Below are 21,136 nucleotides of genomic sequence, written 5' to 3' on the forward strand. Positions count from 1 at the left end.
CGCAGCCCCGAGGGCGAAAGAATGGCGGTTGGCAAACTTGGAACGAGCGCGCGCCCGGGATCCGAATTGCCGGAATTGTGGCGGTGGCGGGGGCGGCCGAGCCCCAAGTTCACTTTTTCCGCCCGCCCGCCGACGGGCCTTAGGGACGGGCATTGCTCTAGCTCCAACCAGGTGGAGCGCCTCGCCAGAGGGAGTTATGTCAGGGTGCTCCGAGGCAGGGAGGGCGGCGGCCAGCGCCGGTGTGGAGGGGGTCCCTGGGGTCCCCAGCACCTCTCCCGGTGTCTCCCCTCCCCCCCGCCCCTCCCGTCTTTCTTTCTTGCTCCTTCCCCAGGCTGGCGGGACCGGCGCGGACTTGCCCTAGACCTACGGGGAGCGCCCCAGGTCTTTAATGACAGCTTAAAAGAGGCTGTTGGAAAAGTCGAAAGGGATGAGGCTGACGTGGGGCGTGTTTCGCTCCTTTGCAAGAGTCGGAAAGGGAGCTGGGAGCCGTGCGGCTGGCCCCAGGCCCCCGCGCCTCGCCGCCAGCAAGTAGGTGGGGGAGCCGCCGCCGCCAGCCCCATCCCGCTCCCAAGCCTCGCCCGCTGCGCCCTGGCCGCGGGCGCAGAGAGGGTGCGGGGCCTCGCCGTGCCTCCTCCACCCTGCTCATTAACCTGCCTGCTCCGCTCCGCTTCGGGCGGCGCCAGACACGGGCTTCTCCGAGCAGCACCCGCGGCCCGCCCGGCGCTGCCGCCTCCCCGAACCCCCGGCTCTGGGGGGCAATGAGGGGGCGGTGGAAGGGGCACCGCTCCTCCGGCATTACTTAGAGAAGCGAGACCGCCCCGCCCTCCCGCCGGCCCTCCCTCTCTCCCGCCCGGGCCCGCGCGCCACTCCGCCAGAGGGTAAGTTGGGAGTGTTTCACCCCCACCGACAGCTTTCCCTCCCCTTTCTCCCCCCCCCCTTTCAAAGTTTTCTTAGGACTGGGGAGAGGGGTTGGGGAGGAAGAGGGTCCAGCCAGTCCCAGTCCTTACCCTCTCCCTGTCTAACTTACCCCCGCCTCCCTTCCCCTCCATCCCCTGCGCGCCGCTGCCCCTCCGGAGCCGCGCTCCGAACTGACAATTGGAGCGCGGCTCCTTTAAGAGCCCGGCTTTGCCTCCCGGTAGCTGAAGGTCATTAAACACAAAAGCTCTCAGCGCTGCGGTCCAATATAGCGCATGCGCCCTGCCCGAGGACTGGCAGAGAGACGGCAATATGGCGAGAATGCCTGGCAGCGGGGACTGTAACACCAGCGCGGGCGGCAGCGCCAGCGCCGCCGCCGCCGCCGCCGAGAACAATGGGGAGCGGGGCGAGGGCGAGCGCTGTGCGGGGGGCCGCGGCCGCCGCCACGGCCGCCCGCACTACTGCAGCGCGGGCGAGGAGGAGGAGGAAGAGGAGGAGGACGACGAGATCCAGGAGGTGCAGATAACGGGGGACGAGGAGGAGGAGGACGGAGGTGGGGGGCTGGAGGAGGACGAGGAGGAGGAAGAGGAGGAGGAAGAGATGGGGCTGGACTGGGATGAGCCCCTGGAGCCCGAGGACTCGGCCGGGGAGGAGCTGGAACCCGAGCCGGTCCATATGATCAATATGGACCAGAGCGCCGCGCTGGAGCCCGAGGCGCCGCCGCGATTGCTGGCGCCCCGGGCCCGCGGCGGGCCGCCCGGGGACAGCGCCGAGCTGGACCCCGACGTGCTGCAGCGCCCCGAGCGGGCCCGGCTGAGCGAGAACACCCGGCTGGCCACCCGCTACGCCGTGCGCATCTTCCGGGAGTACCTGAGCGAGAAGGCGCAGAGCCCGGACTTCGAGACCATGGACAAGGGGGCGCTGTGCCGCGTGCTGCGCTCTTTCTACGCGGAGGCCCGCTCCAAGAGCGGCCAGCTCTACAGCAAGTCGTCGCTCATCAGCATCCGCAGCTCCCTCAACCGCTACCTCAACGAGCCCCCGTACTGCCGCACGCTCGACCTCACCAAGGACCCCGAGCTGCGCAGCGCCAACCTGACACTGGCCGCGGTCATCCGCAAGCTCGAGGAGCAGGGCGCCGGGCCCGTGGTGCAGAAGCAAGCCATCACGCGTGCCGACCTGCGCAAGCTCTACACCTCCAGCGTCTTCAGCACCAACACGCCCTTCGGGCTGCTCAACAAGGTCTGGTTCGAGACGTGCATGTACTTCTGCACGCGCGGCCGCGAGAACCAGCGCGAGCTGGAGGAGGACTCCTTTGGGCTGGCTATGGACGAGGACGGCCGCAAGTTCGTCTACTTTAAGTCCCTCGGGCCCTACCACAAGTCGCGCTCGTCGTCGTGGAGCAAGAAGCGTGCCGAGAGCAGCGACGAGGAGAACTTGCCCCGCATGTACGAGACGGGCACCGAGTTCTGCCCCTACGCCAGCTTCGTGAAGTACCTGTCGAAGCGCAACCCTCTCTGCAAGGCGTTCTTCCAGCGGCCCCGGGACCACTGCAGCGAGGGCGATGTGACCTGGTACGAGAACAAAGCCATTGGCAAGAACTTGCTGGGCACCAGGATGCAGATGCTCTCGAAGGCGGCCAAGCTCTCCAAGACCTACACCAACCACTGCATCGGCGCCGTCTCCATCGCCACGCTCAACAGCATCGCGGGCATCGGCACCAAACTGGGCTCGCCCGCCCCGCAGGGCTGCTACTCGGAGGCTCTGAACGGGGCTGCTCGCCACCACTCCCACCATCCCCCCACCCATCCCTCCCACCACCACCGCCCCCAGCCGCCCTCGCTGGGGAACACCTATATCCTCCCCAAAGACAGCCAGGTCGGGCCCGACGTGAAATCCGAGGCTGCGCCCAAGCGCGCTCTGTACGAGTCCGTGTTCGGGTCGGGGGATATCTGCGGCCCCTCTTCCCCCAAAAGACTTTGTATCCGCCCCTCGGAGCCTGTGGATGCGGTGGTGGTGGTTTCCGTGAAACACGACCCCCTGCCTCTTCTTCCAGAAGCCAATGGGCACAGAAGCACCAATTCTCCCACAGTAGTTTCACCTGCCATTGTTTCCCCCACCCAGGTAACCAAACCAAACTCTATGCATGAAATGTTTCTGGTACCGTTTCGGGACTAACTCGTGCTAATGCAGGTCTGGGGTGGGGGCGGGGAGGAGTTTTAAAAAGTGCTAAGTAGACTGAACCAGATTGGATCTCAGCCTTTAGAAGCCTAACTCTTGGTGCTTTTCAGGAAAGTTTACATCTCACCTTAAAAGATGGGAGAAGGCATGCTCCCTAAATCCGTGCTGCGCAGTAAGGTTAAAACTTCAAAGTTCGCAGAACAAAAGGTCCGTAGGAGGTAGCCCGGCTCTCCATTGAATGCATGACTTTTCTAAGGCAGGGTGCCAGAATACCGTGCATATAAAGGAAGCAGTTACTTAAAATATATTTGAATAAAGTAACTATTAAAATGCTCTCTTGCATATTCGCCATAACTTAGGAAGATTAAAAAAAAAAATGATTCTATACTAAAAAAGAAAACATGCCAAGCCCACTTCCTGTATGTGGGTGGGGAGTGGAGAGATTGGCAGTCCAGTGCCAGTTTATGCTGTAACAGGTAGCTGGACATAAAGTGATGTTTGGGGTGTAGTTTCCATAAACTGAAGTCACTTGTTAATAGATGGAAAGGGGTATCCGCACTACCAACCAGGCTCTGTGCCCTGTGGTGCCCAGCATAGTGGGGACCAAACCTTGCTGCCTTTCCCTAGCCCCATGGGGCTCACCATCTAGGGGGCAGATAAGACTTGAGAATATAGATATTTCATTAAGACCAAACAGCACAGTAGTGTGGGAAGCGCACCCACAGTTAAGAGTTGTAAATGTAGCCCAGAAGCTGAGCCACCTTGGGCAAATCAGTTCACCTCTCTGGGCTTCAGTGTCCTCATCAAGGATTAGGGAACTGTTTTAATACTAAAATGATTTAGTTCTAAGCAGTACCAAATTTTAGGTTGAGAGGGAGGGCTTCCCCGGATGCTTCTCGTCTTATTATTTAGAGGAATATATTCATATTATTTAAAATTGTGTTCATCTTTTGGAGACTCTTCTCTAAAGGAGCCAGAAACCAGAAGGTCTTTGGGGACTGTGCTCTGTTCTGCAGGCAGGCGTAGCCACTGGAGGTTTTACAGCTTTGACCTCCCTGCCATCAAGCAGAAGTAGGAATTTCGACTGTTAAGTCTGGAGGTGGTAGTGCAGGCCCTTCGAGGAACAGATGTCAGGTACCTCTGTGCTTTTTCCAAAGTGGAAATTCCAGTTCTAGACAAACTGACCCTTTCAAAGGTTTACCAGCTAATCAGCAAGCCTCAAGGCCAGCAGAGAAAGGGGCTGTGAATGGTAGTATAAACACCAAAGTTCTCTAAAATACACAAGACCTGCAGGCTATGTGTTTTTCTCTCCTTCCAGTGTGCGTGGTACATTTCTGACAGATCAGGGGGTGGTTTTATGGAGTTGTGAGGGCCGAGAGGAGAATTCTTCTTTGGAGAATTGGGGTTTGCTTTTTCTCTGAAAGCAAAAATAAATGTTCGCGTTCTTCTAATCAAGTAAGACCCTTGAAACATCCTGGTGTAGAGTAGCACCTGATTAAGAGTTAAACGCTGGAGAAAGTTTATTAAAGTCTAGATCTGCATGGAATAATAATGAAAAGTTTGTCTACTGGCATCTGGCTGCTGGTTTCTTGACATCAGTGTCCGTAGAATCATGACTCAAGGTTTCACAAAAGATGGACGAGGGAGTTGCTGAGTGGGTTTTGTTTTGGTCTAAGGAATGCAGTTGCCCTGTCACAGTCTTGTTTCCACTGAGGGAGATAAATCAGTTCTCTAAATCTGACTACTGATTCTTTTCTTTTTCTGAGTTATAGTCAGATAAATATAGATTAAAGTTACATACAGATTTGAGTGTCCATATGTTGGCTAGATCGTTATTATGCAAACATTTTTGCGTAAGTTCCTTGTAGTTAAAACACTACAAAAAGTTGTTCTTTTTGCACATATTTAAGTCAGCCTTTCATTTATGTGAAAGTAAGTTTTTTTAATCAGCATTAAGAAGTTTTAAGGAAACTCTTTAGTAACTCCTACAGAGCTCGCTGCGCATTCTAAGAATGAAACGAATGTTTAGTTTATGTAGAAAGCTGATACTAAACTTTTTCCTCTTGTATTTATTAAAATCACTGTACCATTTGAGGTCCAGGGCATTTCCTGGGGATTGTTGACTGGCTGGGGTTACTGGCCCAAGGCACTGCTTCAGGAGCTCAACTCCTCTTGCCGGTCATTAATCTTCAGGAAATGCTGTGTGTACCTGGAGCTTCAGTCATTATTACTTAATTATAAACATGGGCTGTCTAACCTTAATATCGGCTAGGCTCATCAAGTGGCAGTGCACGGAATTCCGCTGTTGACCATATTATTCTAGGCTTCTTGGTAACACTCACACCCTGATGCTCTGATCTCTTCTAACATTGCAGGTTTCTAAAAAAAAATGAAGAGCCTATTACTCTAATTTTTACTTTTTGAGAGTGTTACTAAGGGTGTCATTTGTGGGACTGGTTGAAAAATGAATGCATTCAAGGATTAACGATTATGGAATTTGTGATTTTGACTCACGTGAAGTTCCTGGCTTTTGTTGATTTTGGGGGGGGTGGGGAGGAGTTATGGTGATGGTTGCTTTAAGAAGTTCACTAATTCTCTGGAATGGCAGTTAAAAGCAAAGGGCAATTCTTGTCTCCCCTCCTCCTGCATAGCTGTTGTGACCTAAGATGATCCAGTTACTGGTGCAGCTTCCTAGCAATCTTGGAGGTGACATGGTACATTTAAAAAGGTTTAGCACAGCCCATCCTACAATTTCAGAGCTGTTCTCCTTGCATGAAAATACAGCATTTTTCCTGCCTCAGAGAACAATACTTCAGCTTCGATATCCATCTACAGAGATTTCTAACTTTAGTCTTTATCATCTACACAAAAAGAATATAAGAGTTTAGATTCTCTAAATATCATAGCTTTGTCGCTAGAGCTTTTATAAACCGTGCCTTTCTCCAGCACCGAACAAAAATGTGAAAATCAGCTCCCTGAAATAGACTTAGACACATTCGTAAGCTTGTGCCAAAGGTGTCTTCAGTTGTTCTTATTTGACTTCAACCCAGGTTATTTCCGGGAATACTTCTAAGGAATTCTGCAGGTAGGAAATAAGCAGTGGGGAGATTCTGGAGTTGGTGGAGCCCATCGTCCTTGTCTGTTTCTTTGGCTTCGCTAGGGGCCAGAGTCCGGCCTTACGGTTTCCCAGCTGAAAACTGGAGCAGCCTCTCTGTGGGCCACACGCAGTCGTCAGTGACCTTGCCTTTGAGAAGTCAGATGTTGATAGCCCTGGGAAAACAGTCTTCATTCAGGTGCTTAGTGTGGGAAGGGAGAAGCAATATTTAATCTGTCTGCTTAATAGAAACAAACAAACATGCATTTCATGTATTACTGAAATAATCGCCAAAGTCTTGTTTTTAATTTGGGAGGGCTGCTCTTTCGTACCGAGGGAATCAAACTTCTGCAAACATGAAGGGTGTAGTGGGTTTAACAGCCGAAGCAGTTGTAACAAGACTTTCTTGTAATGGTTATCTGGAGCTATTAGGATTAGCTGCCTTGTTTAAAACAGGCATTTTCCTGATCTTTAATGTTAGTTTATGGCTACCTTCCTTTTTTTGCTACAGGAATATTTGCTCTCCCATTCAGAATGGTGGAGAAACTAAATGTCAGTAACATAACTATGTAACTTTTTTCATTCATGCAGGAAACAGTTATTGAGCATCTACTGTTGTGGCTTTTGTACCAGGAATCTTTATAAATTAATCCATTTTTCACTTGGCAAGTAGTTGCATTGGCAGGATTTTGGCCTCATTAACTATTAAAACCAGATCAAAATAAAGTTAAAAGGTGAAACACGTAATGTGTTGCCGCAGTCATTTTGGGAAAGAAATGTGTTTTTAGCTCTTACATACTATTACTGCAGTCATGATACACCCTTCGTGTATGCCGGCCCGCCGTTAAACCCGACCCAGGAAACGGGAAGAAGTATTTGCTGCCAAATGAGAAAGCGGCTCACGTTCATTTAAAACTTAAATCTTTGTGTCACCCTGATTTTAAAATCTGGCTCCCCCAAATAGATGTTACCTAAAAGGCTCTCCTCTTGTCACTACATGTGAGAGCCCCTTCTGCAGGTAGGACTGCTCCTTGCACGTGGAACTGCTGAAGCGGGTTCTGCCTTGGCCTAGGCCAGTCAAAACCCCACTTCAGTTACTTAACAAAAAGTTCAGTTTCAAGTTAACCTTTTGGTGTCCTAGCTGCCATTTGAAAAGCAAAATTGATGTAGGAGTTGCGGTGCGGTTGCCCATGTTGAAAATCTTGGGAACAAACATACAAGGTGGGTCTGTCATTTGCTAGAGCTTTATTTCTAGGACCTGTGTTTACTTCTCTTGATTGAGCCTTCACCGCATCATACCAGTTAGTCAGGATGCCTTTTTAAAGACTTCTCTGGACAATTTAGAAAGAGGAGAAGGGAGGGGAAATTAGTTGGTCCAAAAAGGGCTATCGATTGACCTTGATGAACCAAAATGAAAGAAAAACGTAGCTTTCACATTTGAAACTTTGCATGGGCAGACTTTTTCATTGAACACTAGTGGTGTTGTAAAGACACTGAATTCAGGTCAACCATTGTTGATCCAGCCTCTGTCTACCTGCGAAGTGCTGTCTAAAGGCGCACGATTTGGCCCTTGCCCTCAGTCCTCAGTGGGGGTTTGTAGAGGATGGGCAAGTTCGTGCGCTTCAAGCTGGAGGAATTGTCTGCTTGATACTCGCCACAACACAGTGGAAACAGATGAACTTTTAAAGTTTTAGGTTCTGTAAGATTTTAGGCCCTTTGGGTTTTCAGATTTGTAAAAGTTTCCCCTTGCTATTCTTCGAGAGAGAGGATGGGCTCTGAATGGTGTCAGGTCTTTTATAACAGGGATTGAGCTTCTAGATAGTCTAGAAATAAATGAGTGTTTAAGCCGGTTGAGATACCTCACCATAGCAAGGACTGTATTTTCTAATGCCCATGGCTTTAAACTACAGTATATCCTCTCTACCACAGGAGACCAAACCTAATTAGACGTTTTAGGTTTTCAGGATTTCTCCCCGTTCTTCTGTTCAACTTTCTTTACAGTCAGACTTCCTTTCAGCTTATACTTTAACAACCTGACAGAGCCTGTTCTTTCTCCCTAAAAAAGATACATTTATATATGACTGCCAACTTTTATTAGTCACTTTTTAAAAATTCATATCTTATCCTAAATTTGGTCCATGTGCGGGATTTTTTAAAAACAACAAAGCAGACAATCTCTTATATAGGACTGTAAACAGTCCAGAGCGTCTGAACTTCGATCAGAGGTTTTGTCCCAGCACTTTGCTCTGAGACTGCTTTAGGAACCCCAGTGGGAACTTCCTTCTGGAAACCCACCGCATTCTGAGATCTGTGATTCCTGTTGAGTGACTGCGATCAGTTGAGCCCCTGTTGGTTCTTCAGGCAGTGAGTTTGGTTGTGTTTAATATGCGGGGTGCAGGGAAGTCATAAAGCGAGTCCATGTATATAACCCTGGAAAACTTGGGGCAACCTTGAAGGGAGAGGATTGGGAGCCTGCCAGAGCAGCTCAGGTATTCCCACATCACCAGGCTATTCTGTGCCTCTGGCCCCTCCACCCCAGCACCCCTCCCCTCCCAGGTAGGCATTTGAAAATCACCTTTATCATGCAGACCTTTCCTGGGAGGATCTAGCCTCATTTACACCTTGAACAACTGCTTTCCCCTGATCACCTGGCAGTGAACCCTGGAAGATGGGCGTTTCGATCCTGTCTGGGAGGAAGGAGGTAAAAATGTGCTACCCGAAAGGGTTGACAGATTTAAGAGAGCATTAGGTTGGGGGCTTCTAGGAAAAAAGGAGAGGAATTCAGAAAGGAATGCTGAAGGATGGCAGAGACAAATGGCGCTTCCTTTGTGAGTAATGTGGTCACCAAATTAGAATGTCAGGACTCGTTTGGAAGCTTTTAATCATCATTTTCTAGTTTTACTCCATGTCTCTGGTGCAGGTTAACCCAGTTCGGTCAGGTGTCTCACCAGTCAGTCCCTACCCTTCCTCTCAACCCAAGAAAAAGGGAACTATTATTTATAGCACCTGTCCCATGCAGATGCTTTTCACCACATGCCAGGGACCAAGCTAGTTGAGACACTATATATGTACATATGTATTTATTTGGTGTTGGTAACTTCTCCACCTTCCCCCATTTAGACAGCATGGTCATGGATAGTACATTCATACAGATAGAGATGCACACACGTGTATATCACCTTGGTACATGAGAAAATCTTCCATCTTGTTATTGTGGTCTGAGAAGTGTTGAGGGCAAGTTTCTTGAGCTTGTGGATTAGTTATGAGACCTGAACTTGCTATGTTTTTTTGCCAGGTAGTGTGAAGGAGTATAACTTAAAATTAGAGCTGTTTCAGCATTCCCAGCTTCCTAGCTGTTCTAGGTGAGCCATTGGACTGGGTCCAGGCAGAAGTGAACGAGGGGCGTTCTCTGGCCACAGAGTTCTCATCCTAATGGGCTGCAGTCTGCGGAGACAAACGAGACTCCCTCCTTGCAGAGTTTTTATGTCAGCTGTCACAACCTCTGACTGGTTCTGTTGTTATGAAGTGGAGTGTAATCATTAATAATGACCAAGACATACCAGGGTTTTGTTTAGTTTTGTTTACCGTGGCCTGCCGACCGGCAACCTCTGCATCACTTGGGAACTTGTCAGAAATGCAGGCTCTCTCCACACCATGCCCCGAGTCAGCTCCTGCATTTTCACATGATTCCCAGGCAATTGATGTGTGCAGACCATCTTGATGAGCGTGGATCCGTGTGGTCTCTCCTTTAGTCCTCATCCAGCCCCTCAAGGAGTGGGGGTTATCATTTCCGTTTTACAAAGGAGACTAAGGTTTAACTAACCTTGACTAACTTGCTTAAGATCTAATAACTGATCAGAAACTATGCCTGGATTTCGGATCGAGGCCTGTTTGATTCCAGAGTGTCTCCTTTTAAATCCATAGTCTGTTAATTCCAAAATTCTTACCAACCGTTCAAATAGAAAAATCCAATAAAGAGAAGGTGTTATAACACTGGATTCATATTATACCTGAGGTGCTTTCCTAGAGCAGCCTAAGAAGAGAGAACTTATTACCAACAAGCAAAAATAGGTACATAAATAAAATAGCAGAGAACACAGAAGAGTATTTGCAGTGAGTATGTGCTTCTGCGTTGCTGTGTGTGGTCCCCCAGTCTGCGGTGGATCTGGGGACTACGGCAACCTCTTGAGAGGCCCTGTCACGTAGCAGTTAAGAACAGATCTGCCACATCCAGACCCCCCTGGACCATGTCAGTTGGTTCAGTTTGGTCCTCGGTCAGTGGGGAAGGGAAAGTGGTCACACCCACCCAGGCAGGGTCACCCATGTGACGTCAATTACTATTTGAGAAGCGCTGAAAGCCTGAGCACTCTGGGAACATTTTCTATCCTTTCATTATCTTAGCACAGAATGTCTTAACATTTGAAAAACTGCTGGTCTTGGTGTTACAGTCCCAGTCTTGGTCTTGTTTTCTCTTGTAAATAGCTTGTCTGGGTGCTGTGTGGGGCCTCTGCTGTTTCCCCCAAAAGCCTTTGGGGCGCCTGGCTGTCTCAGTCCGAAGAGAGTGCGACTCTTGATCTTGGGGTCGTTGAGTTTGAGCCCCATGTGGGGTGTAGAGAGTACTTAAATAAATAAAACTTAAAAAGGGGAGGGCGCCTGGGTGGCTCAGTCAGTTAAGCAACTGCCTTCCGCTCAGGTCATGATCCCAGGGTCCTGGGATTGAGCCCCACATCGGGCTCCCTGCTTGGCAGGGGGCCTGCTTCTCCTCCTCCCTCTGCCGCTCCCACACTGCTCCTCTCTGTCAAATAAATAAATTAAATCTTAAAAAAAAAAAAAAAGCCCATCTCATCCCGGTGAAAGCCTGTTTTTCTCTCCTCTGCTTTTCCTTAAGCTTTGCATATGCTGTGGCCCCAGGCAGGATTGATATCTACACCTTGTAGGTTTATTCTGCAGACTGCTCCCCATTTCTCTTTCCAAAGCCTTGAAAATTTTCAAGTGCTAAAGGGGGTAGGGAGATTCCTTGATGGGCATAATCGATGCCCAGACTCTATCAGATTTGCAGAAGTTGGCTTAGAATGAGATCAACAGCTTTTTACAAGAGATGGAATTCTATTTGGAATGGTTTGGGATACCAGGAGTGATCCTAACTAACGCTGGAGTTGTGATATTAGGAAGGTCATTATAGTAGTAATGTAGTAGGGCCTGTATTTGGCTAGATCCTCTGTTACGGTATTTGCATTTCCTTAATGCATAATTGGACTATAGTTTTCTTTCTTTCTTCTTCTTTTTTTTTTTTTTTTAATTTATTTGAGACAGAGAGAATGAGAGACAGAGAGCATGAGAGGGAGGAGGGTCAGAGGGAGAAGCAGACTCCCTGCCGAGCAGGGAGCCTGATGTGGGACTCGATCCTGGGACTCCAGGATCATGACCTGAGCCGAAGGCAGTCGCTTAACCAACTGAGCCACCCAGGCGCCCCTGGACTATAGTTTTCTAAAACTCGACTTCTCTCTTGGAGATTATATAAGTCATTAGACATTCCACTTAAAGTTGAGGTATAATAATATATGTTTTGAACAGACTGCAGAATCAGGGTAATTGGTGGTGTTTTGATGCAGTATTGCTGACCAGTTAACGACCTCTTGTGATTTAAGTTTGACAAAGTGCTCTTATAAAGTAGAAATGATTGATAGGACGATGCAAGGATTCATCACCCCTAATTTAGTTTGCCCTTCAATTATTCACAGTATTCAGCCACCATGGTCCTTAAAGGGATAACTTTGTGGGCTTTTAGAATTGTATTAATTCTGTTAGTTAATAAATATAATTATATATCTATCAATTTTATTTAAGCTAGCTCATCTGGAATATTGGCTTCTGTTTTATGACATTCTTTCTGACAAAACTATATCTAAATAGATTTTAGATATTTTCTTCCATCGTGAACAAATATCTCATTGTTTTTTACTCCAGAAAAAAAAGACTTGCAGGATGTTTGTTTTTCATTGGATTGAGGTAGCAGTTTAAAATCATGTTGCTGTAGAAACACAGTTTCTTGTTATAAAAGTATAACAAGAATATTAGAAAACTGATTGAGGTAGCTTCCATTTTCTTTTCCTTACAACTCAGTGTTCATTCACATGTTAGTTTTTTAATCATTAATGATAAGATATTCATAATGCTGGTGATTTTGCTGTTTTCTGGATCATTTTTATAAGAGGAAGGAGGAGTGATGAGGTTCTAGGTATGTTTCTCCAGTTGCTTTTTTTTTTTTTTTTTAACTTACAAAGAAGGTCATGGGGTCATAGATCCTATTCCTGCGTTTAACTACCATCTCAAGTGATAACGTTTTAGAACCACCTCTTGGGAGATGAGTGATGATCTAAGAAGAGAAAAGTCAAGATGAAGGAGAATCTATACAGAAAAACTCCTAAAATAGGATTTATTTGTAAAAAGCATTTATTGAGCACTTAACTGTGTAAAAGATGGGAATTTGGAGGTAAGGAATACCTTAGAAATAGTAAAGAGAAGACACTGGAGAAATCAGAATGGCAATACCTAGGTAAAGTCAAAAGAAGGACTAGTTGGGAGAGGAAGCAGAGGGTCTTACCTCATTTAATGACTATTCACAAGTAAACCTTGGAGAGTAAATGGTATGTATTACTGTCTAAGAAATGGGACTGAAGGTGGCCTAATGAAACTGAAAGACTTTAACATTGAAGTCTTAAAAGTGTATAAGCAGAATGTGAAAACTTGGAAAAAATAAAATCTTGTCTTGTCAAAATTTAAGCCTTTTCTTTGCTATCACATTGAAAACACAGCTATTTTCCATGTCCCAGCACAAAGCAAGGTGCCACATTTCACTACCTATCAGCCCCTCCAAATGTCACCCAGTTGTCAAACCATGTATTTTAAGTATTCGTGTAGTAACCCAAAGAAATTCAGAACGGATTCTCTGTCATGGTTTACATTTTAATTACCACTTTTGCAGTCACTAAAAGCCTGGCTCCTTTGGTGCATTATTTCCTTCACATCTTGGGACTGTGGGACCTTAGTTATACTCAGGTACTTGTGAATAGTGCTTTGCCAATTGCAAAGGGCTCTCTTGTGTATGACTTCATTGTAAGGAAGCCGGATAGGGCACTTTGTAGTGTTAGGTACTGCGTTAGATAGACGGGGACACAGATCAAGTCCTTGTCCTCACTGTCTCGTGGAGGAGGCAGACAAGGAACATGAAGAATAAATTCTCTCGTGGGATATGTCCTGTGATAGTCTCTACACACAAGCAAACTGAAGAGTGGGGGAGGATAGGAACTGTCGTTATACCCATTCTATAGGTGAGAAAAACGGACCCTCAGAGAGGTTAGGCAGTTTCTCAAGTTCACCTCTTTGGGAGGAGCAAAGTTCAAGTTCAAGTTCCAGCCCCAGGTCCAGGGTTCTTGTACACTGGTACTTTTTCATCTATGATTTATAACTAAAGTTTAAAAAGCAGTGCAGTTACATAGCACTAAAGAAAAAAAAAGGACAGTGAACCACAAGTGTTCACATGGATGTATCTTTTATTATTTTTTAAACATTTTATTTATTTGAGCACGGGCGGGAGAGGGAGTTGCAGTAAGGGGGGAGGGGGGCTCAATCCCGGGATCATGACTGAACCCCAAAGGCAGATGCTTAACCCACTGAGCCACCCAGGTGCCCCTGGATGTGTCTTTTTAAACCTAAAAGGATCTTTGTGCTTTTGGAGTTGGAGGAAAATAAAAAAAGGGAACATTATGGATTAGGGTGAAATAGAATGGCCCAGTCTTCCAAATGTCAGCACACGGTCAAGACAACAGGGGCTGAAAGCTGTAGTTGGATTGATTTGGGGACCTTCCCGTGGAGCCCTTTGTGCAGTGAGGGCTGGCGGCTCCCCGTGGGGTCCAGCATGGGGGCAGGTCACGGGTCTCTGCCAGCCTCGGTGGTCGCGGCAGAGGTTGAAGACTTGCTCCCCCAGGCCTTCAGTCTTTCCCGCTTCACTTAGAGCACTTAATTAAAAGAAAAAGTGAGCCCCGTTCTGATGCAGAGTTATGACTAGTAAAAAGAGCCAATAAAAATGACTATAAAGTGCCTGACAAATAAAAACTGTTTAATAATACTAAGGCGCTTTATGGGGCAAGGGTTTACCTCTTGGCGCAGGATGACAGACCTTCCTGCAGAGGCTTTTCCCTCCCTGCTGCTCTTGGCAGGCGGTTCTTGCCCAGCCGAACTGGCCAGCGAGACAGACTCTGTCCGCCTGGGGTCAGCTGACTTCTTACTGCAAGGCGATCTAGGGAAGCGACAGCCACTGACATGTGGCCCTTTTGTGGGTGACAACAGATAACAGAAGGGATAAAGGACACTTTGGTGACCCAGGAGCAAAAGGAAAAACAAGGAAGAGATGCAGGAAAAAAAGGGAAGGGGAGGTAAGTAGCTAAGTCACCTCCAGTCTTAGAGGAAGTTTGGGGCAAAACTAACACTCTCCATCAGTTCTAATTAGACCTACCAAAGGACAGACCAAGTCAGAGTTAGGAGAATCATTACCCTGAATGGCCTTGGGCAAGTTACTTAGTTTCTCATCTGTTAGAGAAGGATAACGGGACTACTGTTGTGAGTAGTAAAAGCCCAAAGTACGGGCTGAATAACAATAACTTTGTTAAAAATTAAGGTTTTTTTTTTAAGTAGGCTCCACGCCCAGCATGGAGCCCAACGTGGGGCTTGAACTCACAACTCTAAGATCGAGACCTGAGCTCAGATCAAGAGCGGGACATTTAACAGAGCCACCCAGTACCCCAAGATTTTATTTAACTAATCTCCACACTCATTTTGGGGCTTGAACTTACAACCCCAAGATCAAGAGTCACCTGTTCTACCAACTGAGCCAGCCACCCGCCCCCTCAATACTGTCTTTTAAAGCTAAGACAGAAGATCCAAAAAAAAAAAAAAAAAATCACAAAATATTTATAAACACAAGTGAAAGAATGTAAACATGCAAAAAAACAGTTGGAGAACCCATATCTATGCTAAGAATAAAATAAGATCATCAGAAGGCGCATGATAAAAGCTATAAAGTTCAGAGAGAGATGGATACTATATTCTAGGTATCCCTTTTTGAGCCTGTGTGTAATTCACTGAAATATAAAAATAAACTCTCAAGCTTTTATTCTCTCCTCATTTGTATCATGAAAAGGAAAATTTAAATATGCTTTATATAAAACATTTAAAGGATTAATTTTGGACTAACTTTTAAGAAGGTTTTAAACAGCAAAGTTGAAATGACTTATAAATATTGGCAATATGTCTTAAGTGCTCAATAAAAATTATCCATCTCCTTAAAAAATACACCATTTGATTTTTCCTAATCATGAGCGTTGAATTTATAGAAACTGATCAGTTCTTATTTATAATTTTTATTAAACAAACTGATACCAGCAAAGCATATTCTAAATTTGTTTGAATAAACAAGTGTCTTAATAGAATGTATAACTAGGATCTTTTAAACTTCTGTCATTAAAAAACTATATGTATGACCAGATGATAAATCGCAGCACTGTTTTGTTTGTTTGTTTTTTAAATAATTTAGAAAACATTCCCATGGCCACTTTAACCCGAAAAGATCTCATCCAGATGCAATAAAGACTATGAAACTTCCTGGCAATGTGTTACATAGTACAGTAGCACTCTTTGTGTTAAAGTGCTAATTTGAGAGAGATTAGGTCATTCTCTTTCTTTTCCTGCCTGACAAATAAAATACTTGCTTAGCTATCATAAATCATGAAATAATTCACATTTTACTCTTAATTTAGTTCATACCAACTTGGTTAGCAGTGAAGTCAGTAAACATTGTCTACATCATGAACTATGTATTAGATCATTAGCATTGCTCGGTGTTAGGGCTACACCTCTCCTTCCTGCAGAATTCATCCCTGTGGTCTATCGAATTGCTAACATACATGAATAACATGTTCCTGTAAACACTCAGTACATATCATTCCATCTAATCCCCATGACAGTCTTACAGTCTAGAGAGAGGAACAGCCTGCCCCAGGAAGGACAGGCAGTATGTGGCAAAATCAGGACTGGATTCCGGCTCTCTGCCTCGTCCATTTATTCAGTGCATGTTTCTTGAGCACCTAGTATGTGCTAGTCAGTGACAGCCTAGTAAAGAGCAAGACAGAAGGTCTCATTTCTCATGGACTTGACATTCAAGTAGGAGTGACATTAAAACTAACGAAATGATCTTTAATAGCCTAAAGTGACTAGCTGGTTACTCCCTCCTGATATGCCCACCCCCCACACCCCCCACACCCCCGCCGTCTGCATCACTTGGGTCCCGCCCATACAGAAGCAGGCCACAGACACAGGCCACTTGCATGAACCTAATTGCAGGTGAGGCTCTGCATGAACCCAGGGCAGATGGAGCTGTGACTGGCTGCACCCAGTCTTCCAGATACAGATGCTCGCTGTTGGGTGAGCCACAGCAGACTTCAGGTTTCCCTAATAAGATAGCAGGGGAAGGACAGTAAACGATAGGGTGGTTCATTTCTTAAGAACTCAAGTGGATAACACCTCTGACCACCTCAATTTGTTAGGTAGGATGAGGAAATGGAGGCCCAGGGAGCTTGAGTAGCAGAATCTGGTCTAGAGTCAGGAACTAGTCCTGATTTATAGGCTCAGAATCTCTTTCTTGGTCGTCAAAGCCCCCCTCTCCTCACTTGCTAGCTTACGTGTAACCTTTACGATGTGATTGCTTCAGACTTGACTCAGTTAATACTTGTGCTGGGCACGGTTCTCCCCTGCCATCCAGTGCAGCATGAGCTGCTGAGGAACTGAGGTCTGTCTTCTCTGGGGTACACACTCCCCTGGACTGCCTCTCTGAATAGGTCGGTCGGAAATTCTGCTTTTCTCCCCATCCTGCAAAAGAAAGCAGCTAAGGTGTTACTGATAGAATCAAAAGAAAATATTAACACGGGTACTTGTTTGTGAAACCCTTAGTCCACATTTGTGATGCTAAGGAATCCCTGGATTAGCACCTGAGAATGAGCGATGAGCCGGTACAGTGGCTAGTTCATCTAAACTGGATCCTAACCTCACTGGCTGTTAATCAGCTAACTCACCTAAACCAATTTATGAGAAGCCCTTCTCAGTAAGACAACTATTACAGGAATACCTGGTCAGGTGACCTTTAGACTTCCTTCCCCTTAATCCCTTCCTATGATCCTATCCTGGCAAGAAGGTCTGCAAATCCAATTTTTACAAATGAAGTGTTTGTAAATTAGATCGCAGTTCTAATGCACTGAAGGAAATCTTGTTTTAGAGCCTTCACTGCTCCTCGATGTAAATTCCAATATCAGGTCGGTCTGTTTAACCACACCTTGGCATACTGATGGGGTCTGCTGCCATTTCTGTTTTTGGGATTTACGTGTTTTAAGGATGTGTGTGTGTGTGTGTGTATATATATATATATATATATGTATCTTTTTTACAGTATTCAGCCTGATGTGCTCTATAAAGTCATATATCTGACTTAATGTATATCAACCTGTGGTTGAAATTTTCTAATTGATTTAGGGTTGTTTTATTTCTGTTTGCCATATGCAGAATAGCCCTTCAAAAAATAACGGTTGAATATTTTTAAGAATGAAAGTTAATATTTTCATGATTTTTATTTGTTTTATTCTTTAAATAACATCCGTTCCTGGGACATTGCCTCTTTTGCTCGCTGCTTTATTCCCCGTGCCTGGTGGTTGGTGCATTTTGGGTGCTCAAAAATATTCATAGAGGGGCATCTGGGTGGCTCAGTCAGTTAAGTGTCTGCCTTCGGCTCAGGTCAGGATCCTAGGGTCCTGGGATCGAGCCCCGCATCGGGCTCCCTGCTCAGCGGGAAGCCTGCTTCTCCCTCTCCCACTCCCCCTACTTGTGTTCCCTCTCTCACTGTCTCTCTCTCTCTGACAAATAAATAAATAAAATCTTAAAAAAAATATTCATAGAAATGAATAAAACTATGTTAACATTTTAAGGTTAATTGATAATCTTTGCCCTCTTAGCTTGAGCAGAAAGTATTTAAATATTTCACCTTCGGGGCACCTGGGTGGCTCAGTCGTTAAGCGTCTGCCTTCGGCTCAGGTCATGATCCCAGGGTCCTGGGATCGAACCCCACATCGGGCTCCCTGCTCCGCGGGAAGCCTGCTTCTCCCTCTCCCACTCCCCCTGCTTGTGTCCCCTCTCTCGCTGTGTCTCTCTCTGTCAAATAAATAAATAAAATCTTTAAAAAAAAAAATTCACCTTCATTTGAAAAGATGAAAACTAATTCTTTAGCTCTGAAGGGTAGAAACAAAAAGTTCCTCCAGTCGCACATAAAAAAAACCACCACCTCACCTTTGCTTAAACATTTGTTGCACAGCGACTATGTGCCTCACACTGTGCTGCACTCTGAGCATCAGGTGGTTAAGACCGTGCCCCTGGAGATTAGGTCAAGTTCTGTTGCATATGTTCCAAATTTAATTTGCTCTCGTCTGTTGATTTTACACTCTCAATTCTATATTGTGAGCAAATACTATCTCTTCTCTCTCTCTCTTTTTTTTAATTTGTCAGAGAAAGAGAGTGCAAGCAGGGGGAGCGCAGGCAGAGGGAGAAGTGGGCTCCTCACTGAGCAGGGAGCCCAGTGCGGGACTCGATCCCAAGACTCTGGGATCATGACCTGAGCCGAAGGCAGATGCTTAACCAACTGAGCCACCCAGGCGTCCCTCTTCTGTTGATTTCTTAGCACACCATGGGAATCACATACACCCAAATCAATCACCACCTGGTGATAACTGGTGGTGGGAGCAGTGCTGTCCTCACAGAAGTGTGGGTCTGGTTGGCTAGGTTGTGCACTCTGGGGATGAGGTGGGGACAGGACTAAGATGGACCTAGCTGAGGTCACCAGACCTGGCCTTTGGCTTCTTCCTCTGTGTTTTAGGTGGGGACCAGTGTTCACCTGTCTACCATAGGCCTACTCGGACGGTCTTTTCTTTCCTTTTTTCCTTTCCCCATCTCCCTCATTTCCCCTCTGTCTCTACCAGGCTCAACCTCCAACCCCATAACAGCTAAGAGAAACCCAAAGGCACACATTTGATGTCACAGAATCATGCAATCTATAGTATTTGCTCACAATATAGAATTGAGAGTGTAAAACTGAGAATTTCTCAGGGAACTCCAACTTTAGGGGGTCAGTGTTAGAGTTTGGGTTCAGGGAGAAGAGTTGCGTTCACTTTCGGTCTGTGTCTGTTTGGCTAGTTACCTTGGGTTTTGTGGTTATTTAGTCTCTTTTTCCTTTCCTAGTGTGAATTCTATTAATATTAAGACATGTCATACATATACTGTGTTAGGAAATATCAATGACTATTGTCACTAACCCTATTTTACTTTTATGAAATTTGCTCATGGACTCCAGATGCCTTTTTTGATTGTCCACAGCTACAGAAAATAAAATCAGTCCTCTCAAGGTTCTTTAGTGTCATTTGGGAATTTATGTCTGTTCTGGTTTTAGGCACAACCTCCTTGCGTTATGGTTTCTTTTAAAGAATGGTCTGAGAGGATCAAGTACAATTAAAAAAAGGATACAAACCCACCTGTTTTTCCTTTTTCTTAGTACTTTCTTTCCACTGCTCTGTTACTCTTGGTTCTTCTTTGGGCTTTACTCTTTGTTTTCACTTCAAGGGAAAGCACAGAGAACAGAGAAGGGAGGAAGGATTTTGATCTGAGAGACATGGTAGACGGAGGGATGTACATGTGCAAAGGCCTTGAGGCAGGAAAGAGCATGGACCATTCTAGAATATCCCAGGACTGAAAGGAAATCTGGGTTTTGAGCATAGAGAGTGATGGGGAGGTGGTGAGAGAGAAAGCTGAAGCATTCTCAGCAAGGACATGTCTAGGCCATGTTAAAGGTTTCAGACCTCATCCTATGGCCTGGCCAGGCAGTTATGGAAGGGTTTTAAGCAGAGGAGGACAGTGTCCCAACTTTTTTTTTAAAACAAGTTCTCTTCAATTAAGTTGTGGACCATGGATTGCAAAGAAAGAGCAAGGGTGGACAGAGGTGATGGTACCTAAGAGCTGTAAGATGGTAGTACTGGGGGTGGGAAGAAGCAGTGGATGATTTTGTAACATCTGAGAGGTAGAATCCACAGGGCATGGAGACTGATCCTGGGCGGGGGGGGGGGGGGGGGGGGGGGGGGGGGGGCACAAGGAGTTCAGGTAAAGGACAAGGCAAACAGGGGTGCTAGTTCTGCCTTGGAGATGTTGAATTTGAGAGGCTCTTGGGACAATCAAGTGGAAATGTTGGCTAAGTAGGTAGATCACAGGTCTGGCAAGTCTGGGCTGGAGGGTAAAACTTGGAAGTTCATCAGCTTATAGATGGTAATTAAAGCCCCTCGGGATGGATTATTTTGCTTAGAAAGAAATCCTAGTGAGGGCGCCTGGGTGGCTCAGATGGTTAAGCGTCTGCCTTCGGCTCAGTTCATGATCCCAGGGTCCTGGGATCGAGTCCCGCATCGGGCTCCCTGCTCCTTGGGAGCCTGCTTCTCCCTCTGCCTCTCTCTCTCTGTCTCTCATGAATAAATAAATAAAATCTTAAAAAAAAAAAAAAAAGATTCTCTAAAAAAAAAAAAAAAAAAAGAAATCCTAGTGAGAGAAGAAGGCCCCAAGACACTCAAATATTCCCAAGCAGAGCAGAGAAGGGGTTGCTGGCACGGAGCCACAAGGAACTTGTGGGGTAGGGTGTACCAGGAGCCAAGGGAGTGCTGGATTTTGTTAATGCAGCTGAGATTTCAAGTAAGATGGGACCTTGGAGTTTGTCTCTGGCTTGTCTATAGGGAGGCTGGTAGTGGTCTTTGCAGAGTGGTTTTGTAGGTGGTGAGCAGAAGACATGCTGGAGTGACCTGAGGGTGCGGTGAAAGGCCA

At 46.3% G+C, this 21,136-nt stretch overlaps 1 protein-coding gene across 2 annotated transcripts in view; it reads left to right on the top strand.

The window, feature by feature from the left end:
* The first annotated feature begins 822 nt into the window (after window positions 1–822).
* KCTD1 (potassium channel tetramerization domain containing 1) overlaps window positions 823–21,136 on the top strand; it is a 90,150-nt gene continuing 69,836 nt past the window's right edge. Inside the window, exon 1 of one of the 2 annotated variants that reach the window (XM_034996347.1) lies at window positions 823–878. Coding sequence is in view for 1 of the 2 variants with exons in the window: in XM_034996346.1 (XP_034852237.1) it covers window positions 1,228–3,036 (1,809 nt within the window). In the remaining variant the exon portion in view is untranslated. The other variant, XM_034996346.1, reaches the window with a different exon arrangement.

Source organism: Mirounga leonina, unplaced genomic scaffold, assembly GCF_011800145.1.
Source record: "Mirounga leonina isolate KUSES-001 unplaced genomic scaffold, KU_Mleo_1.0 Mir_93, whole genome shotgun sequence".
NCBI classification, from domain to species: domain Eukaryota; kingdom Metazoa; phylum Chordata; class Mammalia; order Carnivora; family Phocidae; genus Mirounga; species Mirounga leonina.